The 22852-nt window shown below is 37.0% G+C and overlaps 1 protein-coding gene across 2 annotated transcripts in view; it reads right to left on the bottom strand.

Moving 5' to 3' along the window:
* Window positions 1–1625: 1625 nt before the first annotated feature.
* The window catches only part of RBPJ (recombination signal binding protein for immunoglobulin kappa J region), a 56342-nt gene continuing 35115 nt past the window's right edge, over window positions 1626–22852 (bottom strand). The window contains exons 4-11 of one of the 2 annotated variants that reach the window (XM_075091725.1): window positions 13645–13810; window positions 12347–12521; window positions 10731–10868; window positions 10408–10520; window positions 8072–8212; window positions 3795–3950; window positions 2933–3036; window positions 1626–2122 (exon numbers count right to left, since the gene is read on the bottom strand). In XM_075091725.1, coding sequence (XP_074947826.1) covers window positions 1807–2122; window positions 2933–3036; window positions 3795–3950; window positions 8072–8212; window positions 10408–10520; window positions 10731–10868; window positions 12347–12521; window positions 13645–13810 — 1309 coding nt within the window. In that variant the 3' untranslated portion in view covers window positions 1626–1806. The remainder of the gene's footprint in view (window positions 2123–2932; window positions 3037–3794; window positions 3951–8071; window positions 8213–10407; window positions 10521–10730; window positions 10869–12346; window positions 12522–13644; window positions 13811–22852) is intronic. The other variant, XM_075091724.1, reaches the window with a different exon arrangement.

The following is a 22852-nucleotide window of genomic DNA, read 5'->3' on the forward strand; positions in this document are numbered from 1 at the left end:
TACGGTGCCGAGACAATGATTTAAAATGGTGGTGGGTGTTGAAACTGGAATAAGTGGTCAGAAATAAAAACCCTATGAAAAGAGTCAACAGACAAGCTTGTAAGCAATGCACTGTACGAAGCCACAGGTTCACATTTACACAGCAGTTGTGGCTCTTGCTTCAGGGTACAGAAAAGGCTGAACACACCATAAAGTTTGTATTTTGGCTTTTAAAGAGGAAGATCACACTATCAGAACTTGTCCTACGAGTCTATGCCTAGTTCTGTGACTACAAATGAACTACTGGGGTATACTTTCAAATACAAATGAAGCAGGCAGGTCTACAATGAGGGACAAAACATGGAAAAGTCAAAATGAAAAACAATGCAACAACCAACAAAGTCAAAGTGCAAATGAGCCTTGAATTTATGATGGAGAGAAGACTTGAATGTTGCACAAGCTGTTGGCAGGGAAAGAGGAACCCACAGGAAACAAGGATGGGAGGAGTTGACATCTTCATAGTGCTTTTACGATTTTCTATTTGCCCATTTCTAAGTAATAAAATTTACTTCTAGTTATTATGGTATGATCACTTCACAATGAAAGCACGTTCTCAATACAAGTGTTACACCAAAGTCTGGCCTAATTTACTGAACAGTATGAAAAAAACCATGCTTCTTGTGATTCTCAGGTGATGAAGGGCACCACCTACCAATCCCATTTGTAGCACACACTTCTCAGGGTATTTTAGTTACATGCCAACAAGACAGAAGACATGCTGCCAAATGAAGTTATTGGGAACATTCCACTTTCAAAATAAAACATTTAACTTACACTTAATACAAATTATGTACAAGATTAGAAAAACCTGAACAGATCCTGAAACATTTTCAGATGCAATATGACTAAGCAAGAAAGAGGGGGGAGTAACCCAGTAACAACCCTTCAAAAACACCAACGTATGCCTGTGACATGAACAATCATTAATACGACTGCTTGAGATGTCACTTTAACAGAAAACTCACGTAATGTTAGAACCTCATGAATTATCACTATAAATACATATTTAAAAAAGGAAACAGAAATAACTATTAACAATGACTGAAAACAGAGCACTAAAGTTAACATACATTGCATGTATTGCAGGCAAGGCAGAGGCATTTTTTAAAGCTTTTGCACAGACTTCATATAATCTTAAAAAAAATACGCTGGCCTTTACAAGGTTCTACTTGCTGAAATAAAAACAATTTCAGTTCATAAAAAGTCACAAGACTTCAGTTTAAAAAAAGGAACAGTTCCAGCCACAGACCAAAAATATATATATTTTTTTAAAACTGGAAGAGTATGGTAATTAGATTATACAAGCATGGTCAGGCTTGGAACCTGAATATACTTCAGAGCAAAAGCTCAGAGGAAAAAAAAATATAAACTATTTGGTAACAAAAGTGTACTATATGTTGTGATACAAAAAAGGTATGGTGAAAATGTACCTTTTATACTAAAGCTTATACAAGTTCCTTGGTCCATAAAAACTATGCTGTGTTCATGTTTTCTAGTTTGCTCAACATGTATCCCAGCCACATTTTTTTTGTTTCTTGCCCATTAAAAAAACAGCTGAAAAATAGATTTTCAATAAAGTTCTTATGTTTCGGATGGTTTTTTTTTTTTATTGTGGCTTCTGTATATAGGATCAGCACTTGCAGGTAACAAGGTTCAAATAACAACACCTAAAATGGAAAGGTGTTTTCCCAAGAAACCACAAAAATTGTTCAGTTCTCTTGAATGTAGCACTTAAGAGTCAGTTAAAGTCCAGACAAACAACAGTAGTTAGGAAACTACAGTTGCCGTAGATGATGTGACATTGGTTGGATTTGTGCTGACATTTGTGTAACTTCCCTCGCTGTTTGTATTTGTTTCACTGGAAGCCATGAGGCTCGAGTTGGCTCTGAGGATTGCTCCAGCAGCACTGCAGTGTGGTCGTGGCCCTGGTTCCGGTGTGTATGTAAAGGTAAGGCTGGTGGAGTAAATTATGCCATCGTTACGGACCAAAGTTACTGGAACCTGGACTGGCTGACGGACCCATCTCCAACCCTCTCGAAATGCAGAAATGTCTGGAACAACACATAGCATGCTCTCTGCACACCTGAAAAAAAGAAAAGTTAACTGAGCATAATAAAACAGGCGATGGGGAGGGGACAGAGAGGGGGAAGGGGGGGCACAGTTCAATTGGAAGGGAGCTACAATGATCATCTAGTCCAACTGCCTGACTACTTCAGGCTGACCAAAAGTTAGAGCATATTATTAAGGGCATTGTCCAAATACCTCAAACACTGACAGGCACGGGGCATTGACCACTTCTCTAGGAAGCCTGTTTCAGTGTGTGACGACCCTCTCAGATAAATGTTTCCTAGTGTCCAGTCTGAATCTCCGCTAGAGCAGCTTTGCACCATTCCCATGCATCCTATCACTGCATACCAGAAAGAAGAGATCAGCACCTCCCTCTCTACTTCCCCTCCTCAGGAAGGTGTAAAGAGCTATGAGGTCACCCCTCAACCTCCTTTTATCCAAACTAGACAAATCCAAAGTCCTTAGCTGCTCCTCATAGGACATGCCTTCCAGCTCTTTCACCAGCTTTGTTGCCCTCCTCTGGACACATTCAAGGACCTTCACATATCCTGCTTAAACTATGGGGCCCAGAACTGCACACGGTACTCAAGACCATGCCAATGCTAAATACAGTGGGATAATGACCTCTTTTGACCAGCTAGATGCTGTTTGCCACCCCTGGCTGCCAGGGCACACTGCTAACTCATATTGAGCCTGCTGTCAAACAGCACCACCACATCCTTTTCTGCAGGGCAGAAAGTATATACTTGGGTGTATACACAAGTATACACTCTTCAAAGCATCCAATAAAATGTAATCATCATAAAAGCAGTATGAAATACTGTACCTGTACATGGTTTCAGCTTCCACATCCCCAAACCAGACACGTAAATTTGGAGTGAAGTTCTGTCCTGTAAGTTCCAACATTGCTACATCCCCACCACCATTCAACTGGAAGCGGCGTAAATACAAAAAAGAAAATCCACAAAAAACCCATGTATTAATAAAAACAAACACTCCGCCTCTCAGAAAAAAGAAACAGAGAAGAGCTCTTCACATGCTTACAAGAACTGTAAACAGTGCTGTTTCTATCAGCTGGAAAAAAACCAAACACACACACCTACACAACTGAACCGTAAAGAAGTAACACATTTAAAAGATACTGCCAATTAATTTGATGTCCTGAAAGAACTTCTAAGTTTTGATAGTGCTCACTTAGAATACAAGTCAAAAAGGCTTTGAAAACAAAGAATCTTTCAGAAAACACACTAGGAGAGCTTCAAGTTTTTCCACAGCAGATTGCTCATTTTCTTAATAAGGTTTCAGTCTGGCTCTCTTTGATCTATAATTGGCTGTTTTAAGAGCCAAAAGCAACATCTAAATAATCAAACAGAAGTACAAGTCCGAAGGATATCACCACCATAGTATTTTAATGTATAGAATAATATTAATATTTTTCCTATGATGGATAGGCTCACGTGTTCTGAAATGTAGGTAAGAAATTATTACAACATGAAAGTAATTTTCCTATTTATAAAGCCAGTAAGAATGTTTTCCTCAGTATTCCACGAAGGTACCATATACCTTAATTACATTAAATCAGTATGTATCGGTACTGATAAATTAGTATAGTAAATCAGTATTAAATACATTAAATCAGTGTGACAGAAATAACCTCACATGAGTTTATTAAAAAACAACAAACTTACTTGAAGACTTTCTACAACAGGCACAGGAGTCACTGGAGCATGGACCGGTCCCATCCCCTCATAAAATGTGTATTCTGCTTTATCTGTGCTAATGATTGTCCAAGAAGCTCCATCATTAATCATTTCTTTATTTGGTTCTTTTGGGCATGGAGTGGCCTTAAAAAAAAGGAAAGGTTTAAGTCTCACCTGCAGACTCATTTGCAAAGACACAGAGCAAAAAAACACCTCACTCAGCCAGTAACAGTGTATATTATTTCAAAAACATGTTTTGTTTTCTCTAGGTCATTTTGTTAGAGGGAAAGTCACATGCTTCAGCAAGAAACCAAGATATTTTTTTTTTTAATAAGTTCCTTACTACCCACAAAATTATAGAAAACACAAGTTTATATTTCAGTGTTTGTGCAAAGACATGGGAGAGAAGCTCAAGTGACAACCTTGCAAGTTAGTCAGAAACTTTCACTGTCTCCTTGTAAATATTATTAAGTTAGTATACATACATAGAAGATACATTGACAACTATTTCTTCCAGCAACAAAAGCCTCTCTGAACAATTTCATCATCTAGCAACCAATAAGGAAATGGTGTATAGGTTAACACAGGCACAGAAACAAAATATCTAATTTTAATACCTAAATTCTGTTTTTTTCATTAACCTTTAGGGACATCTAGGTATGTAACCATAACCTTCACTATTCAAAACTGTTAGATAAACTTCAATTAGCACAAGTTTACCAGCGCAGATGAAAGGAAGGTAAGATGAAAGCTGCATTCTCATGTGGACTCTTCGTTCTGATACGATCATGTAAAAAAAGCACTGAAAACAGCTTGCAAGGGAAATGTGCAAAAAGGATAGTAACTACAGATCTTTCCAAGCTCAAGACCCAACTGATATTTTTATTAGAAACATACAGGGTTTCTATATTACTAGCCCAATTTCAAAAGAGGAACTATTGTATACTATTTTGATGGATGATATTTTTCTTACAGGTTAACTACAATTCCTGTTGACATGGAGTAAGGTACTTCAAACTCATGACAAATAAAACCATGAATATCAAAAGCAAATAACCCTGTGCAAGACCCCTGACTAGCTTATTCAGATCTGCTAAACCCCTGCCGCAAAGTGGAAGGCAAATGCCACAGAATTTATTCTGGAAGTCCTATAGGTCAAGAATTATTTCAGGAACACATTATTGCTTCTGTCACAGAAGCAAAGATTCCTCTTCTAGAGAAGCATTCCTCCTTGTCCCTTCCAAATACAGCAGTTTACCTCCAGGCACTTCCCCCTCCTTTCCTTTCATAACTAAACTTTCTCAACAGGTGGCACTGGTAGATTGAAATGCCTTAACACCATGCTGAGTACCTCAGGTACTTACTGGCTTCACAAGGAGACAGGACGGGAAACAAATAATTGCATAACATTAGCAGATAAAGGACTTTTTTTTTTACTAACAGAGTTTCCCAAGAACTGGTAAACACAACAAGGACACAGATAAATCCAAATACATTATATTGCTTGGATTCCTTTTAAAAAACCCAAACTACTAAATACCACTAACCCCTCCCCTCCAAACCTCAAGGAAACTCTATATCAGAGGATATTAAAGAAATGAAATTATAAGTTATTAGGAAAAGTTGTGGGTTTTTCAATAGAAAGCCAATTAAAAGAAAGCAAAAGGTAGAATTTAACATTCTCTTTTCAAAATGCACAAAAGCCAATATGCAGTCCCGTCCCTGAGACTGGTGTTGTGATCAGTTTTATTCAACATCCTCACCAATATGCTGGTAAAGTCAAATCTTCAAACTTCTGCATGATCCTAAGTTTTTTAGGTAGTTAAATGCTTTTACAGTTGCAAGGGTTTTATATCCAGAAGGACATCAAAATGAACAGAGGGCAAAAAAGTGGTAATGAGCTTCAATATAGATAAAAGTGAGGTTTCTAAAGAAAGATTCTGTGAACAATGCCCATAAAATACTGAACTTGGAACTGGTAGATACAACTCAGGATCCTGGAGTCACCACCGACAGTTTTCTGAAATCACCAACTCAATGTGCACCAGCAGCCACAAGCGGCAACACAATGTTGGACAACATCAGAAAAAAATATTGAGAACAAGGTATTGGGTATTATTTTGCCAGTGTAAATCCTTTGTTCACCTAATTCTGGAATACTGTTTGCAGTTCTGGTCTCCCTGTCTAAGAAAGCCGTGGTGAAAAAAGAGAAGATACAGAAAGGAGCAACTAAAAATCACCAAGGAGCTAAGAGAAGAAACTGAAATGACTGAGTCTCCAGCTTGGAGAGAAGAAATCTGGAGATGATGTTGATGGGTAAGGTGAATGCAGAACTGTTGCTCACTAAATCCTGCAAAACGGGAACTAGGAATCACTCACAGAAACTACTAGATCATTCAGAACAAGTACAGCAAAAGTATACTACACAGAGGACAGGAAACCTCTTGAACTTTCTACCACAGAATACTGCAGAAAAAGAGAGCGTCAGCAGATTCAAAAGGAATCAAACTGATCAACTAGACATCTACAAAATGACACTAAAAGACAGAGTCAGGGACGCAGCCTTTAACCACCCTTAATACAAGAAGTGTGGATGCTGGCAGAGTACAACTGCACAGGACTGCACAGAGCCACCAGGTCTGTCTGCTTCCTGTAAGCACCATGTCCTATTGCCCCTGTTAGCCTTAGGTAGGGACTATGCTCCGACTGAGTAAGGCATTATTTATATTCTTACAGGGACATCTTTAAAGAGAGATCTGGCTGGTACTTCAGCAGCTGAATTTCAAGATTTTTGTAGGTTCATGCTGACCTGCTGACTTTTTATAGCCTTTCTGCTTTAAGCCTCTAAGGTCTCTGTATTGGGTTATTTCCATTCGCCCAAGAGAGACTTGTCACCCTAAAGTAAAGTTTGGGGGGGGTTGTATTTTTATTTTTTTTTCTTTTTTCACAGTAACCACAGTCTGTCTAGACTCCTGCTACAGGTACTGTATTCAACAGTAAATGCTTAACAGCAGGCAGGTGAAAGATGCTACACATGCCTGTTCCTCTGGTCTTGGTCTTCTGGTCCAAAGGAAAAACAGATAAAATAGGGTTTCTCTCCTGCCACTGGTAGAAAGAGTTTATCTTTCATAGTGATTTCACTTCCTAAAGGATGATATAACAACCCAATGTGCTCATTAACAGATTTTATCCAACAGACAGAAGCAGCAGGTACCTAATTCCACTAAAAGAATTCAGAAGTGGGCTGTGCTTTTATCTAAGCCCTACCCATGTTTCCTGAAGTATGAACAAAGCTTCTCATATTCTCTTTCCATTGTCCCAATTCAGGATAGAAGCCAACTGAGCCTTTACCAATCCTTCTTGTCCCTTCCCTTAAATTAAGGGAACTCTTAAAAAAGTTAGCTTCCCTCTTTCCTACCTCTACCTGTCTTACCCAGGAAGCTACAGCTCTTCTCCTAAGGAAGTCCCAAGTGTGGCTAGCCTCCTGGAGCACAGCATTATCTCTCAACACCCTTTGCTATTTGAGCTGCCCTGGATGTTTAAAGAAAACTGCGATACTCGGGCAGGACTGAACTTGGTCATTGTCTTGTTACTCCAATGGGAATTACCATGCTGAAAGTCTGCTAAAAGCATGCTAACACACACAGAGGACTAAAACCACAATTTGCTAGCATATTGTATAAGTTGTCAGAACAATTGCACACTGTGGTTTCTTTTACAGCTCTCCCTAGGGGTTCATTCCTGTAACCGTAACTTACTAGGGATACTTTTCTCCACCTGCTGGAGAAAAATATTTGAAGACTGAGACAGCTTTACAAATGACTGTGGGTCAACTGCCATAGCTGTCTGTTTATGCTCTTAGCCAAGAGCAAGACACTGCAACTCGGCTAAGTCCACTGTGAAACAAGACTATCATGAACTGTACCATTTCCTACTTGCTGTGATCTAGAAATGGATGCACTGGCATATGTCAGCATGTTAAGCCACAGTATCATGATAGCAGGCACAAGTTCCTAGTGTGTTTCCATTTCTTCCGCAGGAGAAAATAGAATTCATTGTCTAGACAGACATGGAAGAAGGTTATGAGGAAAGAAAAACAGATTTGGAAAGGAACAGAAAGTTTGTTGTTCCTCTGTCTTTTAGAAAAAAAATAGACTCGCATTCGAAACCAACTGCAAAACTGGCATTCATACATATTTTGGGAATATTTGGGAAAACTTCGCAACCATGCTTCTCATGTATTGAAATAGTTTTAAACAACTCACTTGAAATTGGATTATTCTCTCCTGGGAAAGGCACAAATACATTCTCTCAGTGTCTTTAAGGTAAAATGCACATTTATGGAGCTGCGATACTGGATCATCTGCATCCAATAACGCCGTTTGTTTATCTACTTTTCGAATTATCTGTGAATGAAAATTGTACATATATATTTAGGACAATTTCTGTACTTCATTACGTTGGAGATTACATATCTACTGTTAGTAAAGTAAAAGGTAGGCTGCTTTATTTCCATGCCTCCTGTTTTAATACCAACATTACAGTCAATTCTCAATGCTTCTGAAACAAGAACACAACACTGTAGTGACACTCAGTACTACAGCTTCAATGTACTGCATGCATATATATTTTATTTTTTTGCTATAAGAGTGTGTGTGTGGAACCTTAAAGCTTCAGCAAAATCTACTGTTGTTCCATTTTCTGGCACAAAAGAGCAGTAGAGTCAAGTATTAATAGACTTCTTCCACCATTGACAGTATCAACAACATTCTGTGGCAGACTGGTTGCTGAATGAGAACAGTCGAAAACAAGAATTTCCTTTAAAGGTATTGAGACATCCTTAAGTACTGTTTTGCAAACACAACAAACAGTGTACCTTAACAATAGTTGGTCACTAAATATTACTTTAAGACAATTGCAAAGAACAACTGTTCCTTACATCTGGTAGTTCAGTGGAAAAAATACCTGCTGACTTAATTTGCAGCTGTGATAATTTTTTTTTTAAAATTTAAAAAGTTATTCTCTTACAGTGGAAATCTGTAGCTTGGAATTTTAACTCAACTTCCAGAAAAAATTTAACACTTCATTTTATGCAACATCAGAAGAAGCAGCAGCCAAAGCACTTGAAGATTTCTAAGGCGACAATCAGAAAGCCAACCATGTCCTCTGGGATTTCTTATGATAATAAATGGCATTAGCAGCAGTAAAAGTTTCAAGATTGGCTTGTTTCTTCAAAGTTCTTTGCATTAACCTATAAAATGTCTGCAAGTTACCTTTTAATCGCATCACCCTCAATCAATCTTGTAAGGCAGCATGACAAATATTCCCAATAGTGAACAGGAACCTTTAGTCTTATTTGTTTTAATCTATTTCTACCTACAAATAATGTTTCTAGAATCATAAAAGATGGCATCTCCTTTTGACGGTAAGAAAGTATTAACATGAAGGCCACAAATAAAGGAAGCTCCTCTTACTGAATTTCATGTGGACTGAACCAGTTCAGTAGTAACCAGGTCTGGATTTTTCTGTCAAATAATGTGATTTAAAAAAAAAATCTGTTTAAATGATCATTTTATACCATTTACTCTGACCGGGCTATCATCATCTTTAGATAAGTTTCATATTGGGAGAGAATTTCTCATTTCAGTGCTAGTAAAATAAGTCTGGGAAGGGGAAGAGAAACCTTCCTGCAGGAAGGTTGGTTTTACACTGGCGCATTCTAAAAACTGTTTCTAGTTAAAAGTAGATTTAGCGAAGCCTTGTATGAAATTCATAACAGGCTGGCAAACCACAATTTCACAGAAGATGAAGCATTGTTTATTATCAGACACAAAGTTCCACTTAGGCTGGCACTAAGTGCATAAAACAGGACCAAAAAAAATCTACAATTATACTTAAATTTATTTCTAAAAAACATTACCGTGTATCCATCAATAAAATAATTATTGTTGGTTCACATACCTTCACTGGTTATAATAAAATTTCTACCTGTGACAAAGACAAGGGCTGAAATTGCCTGTTTCTAAGAAAAGTTATTCCAAAGGCATTTCCTATATTCTACATTTAAACCAGACAGTATTAATAAATGTCCAAAATGCTTCTGCAAGCTGATATTGGTATAATTATGTATCGTTAGAAGTACACATAAGTACTTTTAGATTCAAATCAGTAGAGAATTTTTAAAGCCGAACTCAGCAAACAGAACACTACTGGCTGCAGAGACTTTACTCATCTATTCAATATCAATATTTCAGTTATTTTGCTACGCTGCGACCTACATTACTGTTTTTAAAAATAAACGCTTCCTTAAGGACAGCTTGCAGATTAACCCACTTTGGTGGGTTTGAATTATGAAAAATTCCCTATGCTTATTTTCCAAGCTGTTGTTTGCTTACAGAATTAATCTGTATTAATATATCTATATAAAATATAGACCTAATGAATACTCTTATTAAAATGAATGTAATTTTCCATATAAAACATGTATTACCAAAAGGAAACATACAAAGCCAAATATTGTAAATGATGCAAACTTAATTATGTAATTACACTAAGTAGCCATCTACAAATTAATTACAGTATTGGAGAAATCAAACTGTACCAGTCTTGGGAGTGCCATGCCAGTAACTGAGCATACAAGTTTGACAGTCTGCCCATAATGAATGTAGCCGTCTCTCACTGTGAATTCTTCTCCTTCTGATTCGTCATCATCCACTGCATGAAACAGGAATTTTCACATTATTTGTTTTAATCACCGTTTTCCTTGATAGGAGGAACATTTAACATCACACTATTACATCAAATGTACATTCAGTAACAAAACGAATCTGCACATGGGCAATTAATATGGAGGAAAAAATGCAGGGGTCTTTGTGGGGATGGAGGGAGGGAGGTGAAAAAATACATTGCTTCATTTTTACTTACAGAGGTGAATGTAAAATGCTCCCCACTGTTGTGAACTGGCATGGAAATTACCACCTTCTACGTGCAAATATCTGGTGCTAACTGTTTGGGATCGAAGTCTATTAAATAGTGCCACTTTTGTCCCTGACGCAATACATACTGCAAGGAACACATACAGACTTGAGATTATAAAATTACTTCATCATTACATAGAAAAGTTAAAAAGTCACAAATACAGTAAAATAAGCTGATGAATTCTGAAAAATCAAGAAATCATTCTCAACTATTAGTCAGTTGAGAAAATATTTATATTTGTGACAGACCAAAACTAGTCACAAAACATACATAGTGGCTGTTCACCAAAGGCATGCTAGCTCACGGAATTTTGCCAGTTAGCCAAACAGGCCAGTGCTTGCTAGCTGAGAACTCTTTCTATTCATAGTTCAACAACTGATTATTCGAGCAGAAGCTTTAGCTTGCCCTTGTGAAGTACTTAGACAACTTTCGGTGATCATTTGAAGTATAAAGAAAAATCATTCTTACAAATCACAATCAATTGAAAGGAAGACAGACATAACTATGTAAAATTGTAACCACGCGACTTGAAATTTTCTCAGATCTGAACTTACTTATCATTCAAGAGAGAAATACTAAGTCTGCTCCCCTAAAAAAAAAATCAGCAACTAGCATTTTGCCATCAAAATGGGTATGTCTTCTACTTGTTTCATTTTTACTATAGAAGAATGCTTAGTTCATATTCACTGTCCATCAAAACTATCTGTCTGAATACAAAGTCAGCAGTGCATACTCTGAGCCCACGGGGGTGAACTGCACAGCAACAGATTGCCTTTAGTCATGTGGCAAGCTAGCGGCCCCGAGATCCACATTCCATAGGTGAATGGGTTCCAGCCCAACACAGATGGAAGAGCCTTTTAAAGCACTAGTGAAGAGAGAGAGAAAAAAAAACAAACAAAACAAGATATCTCTTGAGGTGCTCCAGTGGTATGCAGGCAAAAACTTTGGAGGAAAAGCAAAAATGCTCCCAATCATACAGTAGCACCAGAGATATCTTCAGTTGAAAAACGCGGTAAGCAAATAAATCTAGGTGAAATATCACCATACAGATTTCTTAATTACTTAAAAGGAACCATGCAAAAGATATTAAAAATAAAAACAACATGAAAATGGCATGAGACAGTAAGGTGGCTGTGATGTGAAGTGCAGTTTGGATAACATGATGATACTCATTTATCACAACGTGAAAGGTATTTCTGATACTGATCAAAACATCTAAGCATCAGCTCATGGCAGCTTAAGGGATCCAACAGCTTAGAAAGCTAAGGCAGAGCATTCTTGTACATTTGTCTATAAGGATCAGTCCTCAGAATAAAGGTTTTTCGGTGGACCTTTTATATTTACTAAATAATTAACTGTGACTGCATAAAACTCAGAGTAACCTATCTATATTGGAATACTTTAAAATCCACTGATGTGTACAGTTCTGAAATAAACTAGAAAAAACAAATTGAGAATTTAATTGTATTTACTTTGAAGTCAGACCTCAGAATACATAAGGACAAATTAGTAGGAGGCAAAAATTAATTGCTACGTAAAGAAAAGAACTGTAAAATACTTACAGTCTGCATTTTTCAGTGACTGTTTCTTTTTAGAAGGTTTGGAGATGACTTTGATCCGTTTACTGAGGAACACACCGATGTCGTCACTATTGCCATAAAACATTTTTACCGATAACATGAAGTGCTTTCTCTTGTCTGAATCTGATATGTATAATGTTTTGGCAGTGCAATAATTCTGTTGGTGAAAACATACTGTTGTTTCTTCTTTTAAGTCAACCCAGTTCAAGAAACTATGAATATTTAATTATGAACAAAATAGGAAAACTGATACAATAGTTTCTAAAACAGATCAGAAACTGCTTTTTCCATCTCTCCATATCGATACAATTTATGACTACCGTTTAGCTTTGTGAAGTTTAGCACCCAACTTCAGTACTTCAGGGTCTTTCTAAAGACCCTTAACAGGACTAGAAAACATGATTAGAGACTACAGCTGTGTCAAAGCCATCTCTGGGTGGTTAAGAAAACTACCAAAAATTACATTTCAGTAAAGCTATATAGGCACTACACTGGGCATGCACAAGAGGCTGCCTGTGCAGAAAATGTGTTGAGCTAAACTTTTCTTGAAAGGATGGGGAGATGATTAGGTTTTGAAACACTAGAAAGTTACTTTCAGCTAAGGTTTATGCTAGGTGATAACAGGAGCTTAAAAAAAACACCCCAAAAAGAACTTTTATTATTCTTTTCTTACTCAGCAACATATGAAGCATTTCTAAGCAGACTGTGCTGGAAATACTAGGTAGCTATAAAGTACTGCTTAATAAAACAACCAAGTAACATGAGCACTCACGTGCTGCCAGTTCTACTCCAACTGTTTAAGTCATCATGAATATCTTTGAAAAATCTTGTAGCAATTTATGCCACTGTAAAAAAAAAATCTACTAAATTTATTAAGATGCTATTTTAATTATATTTTTATGCAAAAGGACTAAAATACCACTTCTAGCAGCAGATGTTGTTCAAATACTTCCTTGATGAGATTATCCATTCATGCAAGCCAAGGTGAGGGACACGGGGTTTGGGCCAGAAACTTTACTTCAGTTAACCATTGATGCCTACCAAGTAACCTAACAGTTTACTGACTCTAAATCAACAACCTACTAACCAAAGGTTAGTACCCTGTGATGATCCCATGAACCAAATCCACCTATTCAATTGTCCTACATATTTACTGATTTTTGATACCACTTATGCAATATCTGCTACAATTATCAAAAATAAGCAAGGGTATATCTTGAATTATGCACCACGTAGCTATGATTTTTTGCAGTAATCTGAGTAGTTTATTACAATTCTACCTTTCCTTCCAAGTTCAGCTGCTGCATTTCTTGGTCGCTATTTCCTATTCCAATGAAGGCGCAAGGTTGTGACTCTTGCTCAGTGCAACCGTCCCGTTCCATTTGCTCTTTTTTTTTCTTCCATCCACTGCCCATAAGATACACACATGGAGGAGGACAAAAGAACCTGAAAATGAAAAATGCACTATGAGATTACACACAGCTTTCAAGAAAATTCTTGAGACAGAAACTGCCATGTACCTAAAGCTTTCTAAGCCCATTCACACTTTGCATTCGAGTTTATACATGCACGCCCTTCATTTGTCTTGACGATTTTCTAAAACGCAAATCAAAAAAAGAAAAAGCAAGGAAAATCAGCATTAGATGCACTGTCACTCTCCTTCCAGTTCAATATATGATAGGTAACAGTCTGCATATCTATAAAACTAAAATGCTTTCTAGGCTTACAAAGATGAGATTTTCAAAGAAAGTAACAAGGCCTTGAAAGCAATAAGAGTGTTTTGCTTTTGTAGGTGCTTAACATGATGCAGTGATTAATACACACAGAACAATTCCGCAAACTAATTTAATGGACAGCTGCTGACTACAATTCCTAAACCTTTAGTGTTTCATCATAAGCAAGGAGGGATTCTATTCATCCAAGCATAAATCTCTTTTCCATTTTTAAATGGAATAGATTATTTTACATCTTCATCAGTAACTGATGAAGCACTGACTGAAATATGTCTAGATGCTACTTACAGCAACACATTCAAAATTAAATGCAGCATTATAATACAATGTATTGGTCTTTAAGTTCCTGCAAATTGCTGAACTGCAACTCCTGATCACTTTTGGTTTTAGTTTAGCTAACAGCTGCAGTATTTTAATTATCATGTAGTTAAGATCAAAATTAAGAAAGCAGAATGAGTACGTCCAGTTGTGAGGTAGCTGAAGAGGCACGAAGGGACAGAATAAATAGAATAATCAAGAATTTTTCTGTTATTTCAAATTAGAGAGTAGTGCTTAACTTGGCACTTTTGAAATCCAGAGATGACTCCTACCTTATACAGGTAGGTACGCAGGTAGGGTTTTAGGGGGTTTTTTGTGTGTGTGTGTTTTTTTTTTTTTTTAATTTGGCTTAGGACAACTGAATTAATGGATTATTTCTATTAAACACCATATAAACCTTCATTAGTGGAAGTCAGCTTTAGTGTGAAAATCAAGCCTAATACACTTTTATCTCATCTATTCAGCAAAATTACATTTGAAACATAAAATGTTTTTCTAAGGAACAGAATGCTTAACAGATGAAACCAAAGTCCTGAGTTAATAATCACATCATAATTAAATGTAAATATTAAGAATCCATACAAATAAAGGCAAAGATTTGTAAATATTTCAGTTAATGCACACAATTCATGTATATTCTTTGACAGAGAAACAAACAACCGAAACTTAAGGTTTACTGCAATTCAAAATGTCTCAGAAGTTATGATAAGCAAAAATTACACCCAGGGCAGGGGGGTGGGGAGGGGGGAGAATCAACCCATCTTGCCCACATAAATCCACAGTGAATTTTTCACTTATTTTCACTCTTTTTAAAACACAACAAAAATGATGATATGCCAATATGCATTCAGCTTAAATATCTGAGTGTCTTCTTTCAAAAGTATTGTGCTCTGGTTTGAAAAAAGACTGCCTGCAAAAGAGAATTTGTTGAAAGCAGCTCACTACGTGGCATCAAAAGATTTTCATGTTTGAGAAGCCCATTAATTTGTGAAACTGCTCCTACAAATTGCTTTTTAAATGTAGTAATTCTAAACAAATAGAAACAAATGCTATAGTTCATTATGATAACCCATTTCAGCAAAGGCTTATCATAACAATAACACTATTGTGAGGCATAGAAATTTTGATATAGAATTATGAATTAACAGAAAGCCACTTGTAAAAGCAAACTATTCAAAGTTTAACAACTAACATTTTTGCATGTGCTTATTGCATCAGTTTTAACTATTTGTATTTTATTCTTTGGGGTAATTATGGGTCATATGAAGTCTCTGGAATTTTCTCCTTCCAACTGAAAATGCAGAACACAGAGAACCAAGGTAGAAACTTGCCAGTTTGCAAAGCAGATGTTTCCTGATGGAACTGTCAACTTTAGAAACTGCACAATAAACTACCTCAAAAATAAAATTTAACACTTTCATAGTAGCAGCACAAGACACTTTTTCCACTAGCCCAGCCATGACTCAAAGCTGAAATTTATAGTTATCTTACATTTGAACGGGTTAATGTAACTTTGTTGTAAGAATAGAAGTTACGAAATTTGAAAGTCACCAGGAATAGGAAGAGTAAGCAGTAATAAATGTTATCAAACACTACACACTGTGCACCCCCTTTTTGCTTGCTATTATGCCTTTTGCTTCTTACCTTCTGCTACCTGACCTCTGTTCCAGCTCCCTTCATGAAGATGCTGAATGATGCAGTAGGGGTATATTTAAGAACACCATGAGTTTCTGTTGCACGCCAGTTAAGTCTTCCCCCTCCTACTATAAAATTTTCATCTCAAAACCAGGAACGCACTTCCTACTTTTCAATAGTGCTTATTTCAAACATTAGATCAGCACAGATGACATAACCCAATTTCCTTCAAACGCTTCTCTACCCTAAAGGAAAAAATGATCTTAAGGGGACTTATGTTTGTGAGGAAGACAGTGCAATGACAACAGTCAAAATCATAAAATTAATATTGAAGTACAAGGTGTATATTTACTTTCTACATGACCAATCTCATGTGTATGTCCTATATCACCCTACATCTAGGTGTAAATACCATAACTGCTGTTAAAAATCTATTCTGAGGTTCATCTACTCATTGCGGCAACTTTTGGCATTGTTTAGGAAAACAGAAAACCAAAACAAAGCAAGAAATAACAGCTTCAGCATTACAGTGAGGCAATTTCTACTGTGGACAATTGTGGTCACATTTTGAAAAAATATACAGATACACACACATATATATATCTGTGTGGGTGAGAAGGAAGTAAGAGAATAAGAAAGAGTCACATTTTTATTAGACTGGCATGGGGGGCAAGCAGGGGCAATGATCATGCCCCACTACTGTTTAGGAGGCCTTGACTACTTTGCCATCCAAGATAGAGGACCACGTTATGTTTCCCCTATGAACAATACTTTTTAAATACAGGTTATGAACTAACTTCCAGGGTTAGGAAATGCAATTTTGGGGGGAAGAAACCTCAAGTAACCGATGCATTTATTGAAGAATTGATCTTTTGGAAACAAACTCAGATTGCCAGAAAAAGCACATCACATTGAGAGTTCAGAAGCTGACTATATAACTCAAATGACAATACAAGACCCTTTCAGTGTTAAGGGATGTATCCCACTAATTATCTTGGCAACAATTATAGGCTATTTTCAATAAAGAAATTATACACAGACTAAAAATTACTATCAATCTTTATTAAGGAAGCAATGCTTTGCAAAGACGACACCAAACCCCTTGTATTCCAAGAATGTATAACACCATAAAGCACACACCACACATTTACCTTTCTTCCTCGTGTACTCTTTTGCATTTATCTTGCTGGTTAGAACTAAAGAAAAAAAATCCCAAATTTTTTTCGTATCCTTTTTCATTGCAGCTTTATTCTAAACCAAGTCCTTTGAATAGCTATGGCCACTAGATGGCAATGAAGATCTACAAGAAACAAGTTTTAACCCATTGATAAAGAGAAAAGAAGGCACAATTAAATCACACTTTTTATATCAGAAAAAATTTGGAAGACACTGACTTACTGAACAAAGAACAAAACTTTTGAAGCTGAAACAATTTTATGTTTGGTTAAAACCACCAAACAAGAAGAAAGAGTCTGGTCATTCTCAATTTGAATGGGTTTTCTTCTGTGTCAGCCTCAGATATAGACTCACCCTTCAGATACAGTCTGGGGGCTTTTTACTTCATATTTACAATCCCAGGAACCCATGTATAGAAGAGATTACAAATTTTCTATCCAATATAGTGTGAGTAAACCATGAGTATCCTCATATTTCTAATTTTCACAGAGGATTAAAGAAAGTGTCTTTGATATGTATAAAATAACTGCTGGAAACAGGTTCTCTCATCAATAAAACATTTCCAGTGTAAATAGAAATGTAAATGGTTATGTGAGAAGCTGGCTTTCAGATAAGTATAAAAAAAAAGAGAGAAAGAAAATCACCTCCCCAAAATAAGTACTTTAGGTAAAGTAGTTCCAGTATTACTGTTGGGAAATAAGGTAGGACAATATTTGGTGGAACAAATGAAAATACTCTTCCTTCAACCTTTGATTTACAGGGCCTACCTCCCTTCTCTCTCTAACCACAAAACTAAAGTAAGGCTGAGTAGGAGGTAAAAATTCTTCTGAGTTATTAATCTGACCTAGAAAGAAAAAAAAATTATGTTGGAAGGAAAGGCAGCTGTGTCTGGTTCTTCTGAGCTTGTTCAGAATATTCAGTACAAGAAACAATGGTGGAAAATCACGTAGGATATAATTTCCTCACTGGAATTAAAGCATATTCTCTTAATACCTCTTCTCTATGTCATGAGCAGGCTGGCAATTCCTTGCTGAATGAGAAGTAAAACAACACAGGACACTCTTCCGTGAGGTAAACACCTAGCAACTTAATCTGAAAAACACATGAGATCTGGTAGGGATCAACTCTGTGAGCTCTTTCATTACTGAAAGTATAACAACCAGGAACAGCCTTCCTGGACAAAACCTATTCCACTCTTCTTAGAGCGGCATGACAAGATGCAGATTCAGTGCTTCCTAGTTGCCGATATAAAGCACAGTGCCTGAACCAGCGCAACATTTTGTTATGCCAGGTCTCTGCAAATCCTTCATGTATTTAACATATCTCTCAAACATTTTGTTGCAGTCTTCTAGTATCTCAGATGACGTGGTGCTCTTCCTATAAATCTTCCAAGAGCTGGTAATCTGTGTAATTAAAACGATGGGCAGTTTTAAATGGCAGCAAACAGTGGGACTGATATTAGCCAGGAAAGGTCAGAGGATCGATCTCTGAAAAGTAAACGGCATCCTCATAGTGCCTTCTTACACTATAATTTCATGGGCCGCTCAAGTGAGGCAAGACCATAGTATTACCAACGTCACTTAGACTCCAGGCTCAGTAACTCAGTACAGCAAACAGAAGCAAGCTGTTACGCATCTGTTCTGACAGATCTGTTCCAGCAGACCAACTGGAAAGCAAACCTTTTACCATAGCAAGAAAATCAAGCTGAGATTTGTCTAAGGATGCTCCCCTTTATTCAAATGACTTGAAGGGAAGAACAAGATAATTTCTAGTGGTTTTTGAGTTGACAGCAACAACAGAAAATGGAATAGGTTGAGTTTTTGGCACCACTTGGAATATTGTTTCAAATCAGACAATCACTGAAGGAGAGAACAATATTCATTCAGTCAAGTCAGGCCAATAAATACAGAAAAAATATAGTACTTCAAGTAGAGAAGCTACCCTAACTGAACTTGCCAGGAAGCAAGGGGTAGAAAGTAAAATTAAGTGATCTCATGTCATTGTTACCTAGTTCTGATGCACTCAAGGCTCTTTTCACATCCCAGGCTTCTGTCCACAAAGGTTTGCTTTTTCAAATCATCCAAGTCATCCCTATATTCATCTTACAGAATTCTTTGCCTTCAGGAGGATTTAGAGGTCTCTACCAGCTGTTTTTCTTTATGTTTGGGCAACATTAGCAGGGAAGTTTTTCCTTTGTACCTGTTGGCCAGTTCCCCATCAGTCAAGGCAGGAGGTCTATTTGTCAATTACCCACGTTGTTCTGAGCATGAAACTATTCAGCAGTCTTTCTTTCTGTCTTAGGAGCTGAAAGAGCTAACAACATCCACTAAAGAATTCAATACAACAAACAAGTGAAAAATCGTTAGGTGCTAGAGTGCTAAGGATGAAGTAGTGGAGCTATGGAGTAAGCCCTGGAAAAGGCTATGCTCTCAATAACAAAAGTATTAACCAGGGGGCAGGCACACTAAGCTCCATGAAGCGAAGTATTTGAGCAGAAATTACAGGAGCTCCTTCACTAACAGCCGTAAAACAAGAAACAGCTAGACCGTTCTCAGGCTAATCAGTAGTGATAACGTTTAAACTCAGAACAGCATGTAATCCACAAACACCAATCTGGCTCAGAGTCTTTGATGAACTGTCTCTCAGAATCCAAAACGCTCCAGTCCTGTAAACTGTTGAATGTTCACACTGTTCGGACTCTGAAGAGAGCAGTCTCAGTGAGTGGTAAATATAGAAAAACATACAAGAAGCATAAGCCAAACACCCATACCCGTCAGGACCAAACACCACCTCAACCGAATGCCTTTGAGAGATGACAGCCATCCAACAGGAAACATAAGGCAAAAAGTCTTAAATTAAACTCAAGTCCATCTCTGAGCTTCTTACCTCCTGGCTTCTTTGTCAAACTAAACATTAACTTTGGGAAGAGCAAGGCCAATAAGAGGAGTCCACTCAAAAAAGAAAGAAGCCTCCTTTCACTGCTGTTATTTAGGTTCAGGTACCTAGAACACTCTCAAATTAACCCTGAAAGTCTGCATCCACGTGGCAACACCTGGAATTGTTTCCATGAGGCCCAGTTAAACCAGAACACACTACGTGAGGTCTGCACCGTCTACAGTGAGTTTTCAACACAGTATTTCACCATCTACTAAGCCTCATCAAAACACTGAAAGGTAGTTATTGTGTTAACCTTTTAATTATGCCATGCAGTTTATTTATGATAAATATTCTCCATGACATCAAAGCAAACAAGGTTTGAAGACTGGAACAAAAGGTGGAATTCTGTTTGGGGTTTGTTTAGGTTCTACATTTACTTGGAAGACATGTCAAGTTTAAGAAGTAATTCCTTCTGTAACTTGACTTTTTAGTTACAAAGATAGTGCAATTTAACTTATTTTTTATGGATCAAAAATTAACCAGATTATATCCATGTCATAATGTAGTCTTGTGGAAAACATGAAATTTTTCCATAAAAACAGGTATGAAATAGGTTTTTGCCTATAAAGCAGATGTTTGCAAAACAACTCACTTCAGAAATGGTATTTAATGTAAAAATGATGAGAACTTGATTGACCAGTTATATAAAGCAGTCTTAAACCTTTACAAATTTTGCTCAGTCCAGCAACATGAAGAACCAAGGGGCATGTTCTGCTATGAATAAAATAGAAGCAATTAAAAAAACTCAAAAAAAAGGCAGCTAATTCATCACTCAGTTTCACTTGACTAAGTACCTTAGGGCACACATGGATCCAAGGATCTAATAACTGGCATTTTTCTGTACCCTGATAACAACAGGACATCATTACTGATGCTAACAGCCTGGGAAACAGCAGAACAGTACCAGAGACAGTTTAAATGGTATGTTACACCATAAGAAAAACTAAAATATTTAAACTGAAAAGTGAAATCTTAGTATGTATTCCCAGCTTTCACTTCACACCCATACCAGAATGGCAATCATTTCACCAACACATTAAAACAAACATCCAACCATTTTCATTCCTAGCCATCTTTTGAAAAGCTCTGCAATTTTCTACACGTATCTGACATGCTTCCATTTTTGAAGAGGTGAGTCTGAGATATCTTTCATTAACAAATGCAGTTGTGCTGAGGCAGGCAACTGAACTGCACCTGACAAAATCTAAAGTGGTAAAAGAATGCTTAATTCTATATAGCAATTTTTTCAAGCAGTGAGAAACCAATGACTAGTTTACCGAACATAAACATTACTTTAGTACTGCATTTGTCACAGTGACTTCAACAACATTAAGTGAATCATACATGTATATTCAAGGCAACAGGAATTTATGGCAATGCTATGAAATGCACATAGGAGCTTTCAGAAACTTAGCAAATCAAAATTTGAAGCTTCTCCTTGTATGCTTCAGAACACTAAGTTTTCAACCAGTAAGGAAACTTTTACTAATATAAATTATATACTTTCTTTTAATTTTCAATTTGTTCTCCAAAATAATGATACACAGGACAGCTTTGTAAAATGTTCCTGCCCTCACAAACTGCTCTGGCCCCAGGAGAACAAACTGACTGAAGTTACAGACACACTGTTTAGGAAGTCACTTTCTTATCTGCAGGCACACCCCTCATTTATTGGGAGTAATATGCTTAACTCATCTGCAGTGATGAGTTAACTATGCAAGTCTTGCATGACAATACAATCTGAGAAGATAACAATCAGAGGTCCCTATATTGTCATGATAGATTCTATTGGCTGTTGAATTTGCTGTGAAGGATTAAAGTTATCATTTGCTGCTAGTAAGGCCTTGCATTGAAATGCTTTTGCATTTCAGCATGGCATCAAGCAAGAGGGCTGTATAGTTATATAGGAGAGACAGAGCATGCCCGTATGCTTCCATGCCCTTCCTCCTTCCTCTTTCACTGACTTCCCATTTGATTCTCATCAACAATTTCAGAAAGATCTAAAGAACACTTCGGGTAAACAGTTCCACGGAGCTGCAGAACCTGGACACTGCCCAAAAGAAAGGACTTGAGACACTGGCTAACAGAAAAGATAACACACATTGAAAGGCAAGTACTCAGGCACAGAATACTGAAGAACAGTTGAAAATTTAGTCTGTTATCTGTGATTCACAGACACAGGAAGTGTGATTTAGATGGGTAGCAATGAACCGAGAACTTCGTGGGCTTAATTCTAACATTCATGTTTTCTAACACTTTCATACATAAATATATTAAAATCTCAAACCTCAGAAAACTGTAAAAAACAATGATGTAACAGGACTTACACAACAGTGGCGAAAGGTTAAAAGTTCAAAACCATTAATGTGCTGAATATGTGGTCTTTTGTGGTGAACAAATATTAATAATGCAAAGTATCTGAAAACTAATCAAATACCATGCTATTTATTTCAGTGAAATTTAAGGTAGGGAAGTATTCATACTTAAAGAAAATTCTATTTCATCATGAGAGGACTAGAAATCTGCATATGAAGGACCATCCTATTTGCTTCTGCTAGTCATGCAATAAAAACATCACAGAGAAGACTGCAGAAAATTCAACCTTTGCCTAAAAAGCATTCATCCTCATGTCTTCCTGCTGATTCTGTCCCTTAGGAAATTGCCCATTATTGTTACTTGCACTGTATTG

The sequence above is a fragment of the Phalacrocorax aristotelis genome, chromosome 4, assembly GCF_949628215.1.
Source record: "Phalacrocorax aristotelis chromosome 4, bGulAri2.1, whole genome shotgun sequence".
Taxonomy (NCBI): domain Eukaryota; kingdom Metazoa; phylum Chordata; class Aves; order Suliformes; family Phalacrocoracidae; genus Phalacrocorax; species Phalacrocorax aristotelis.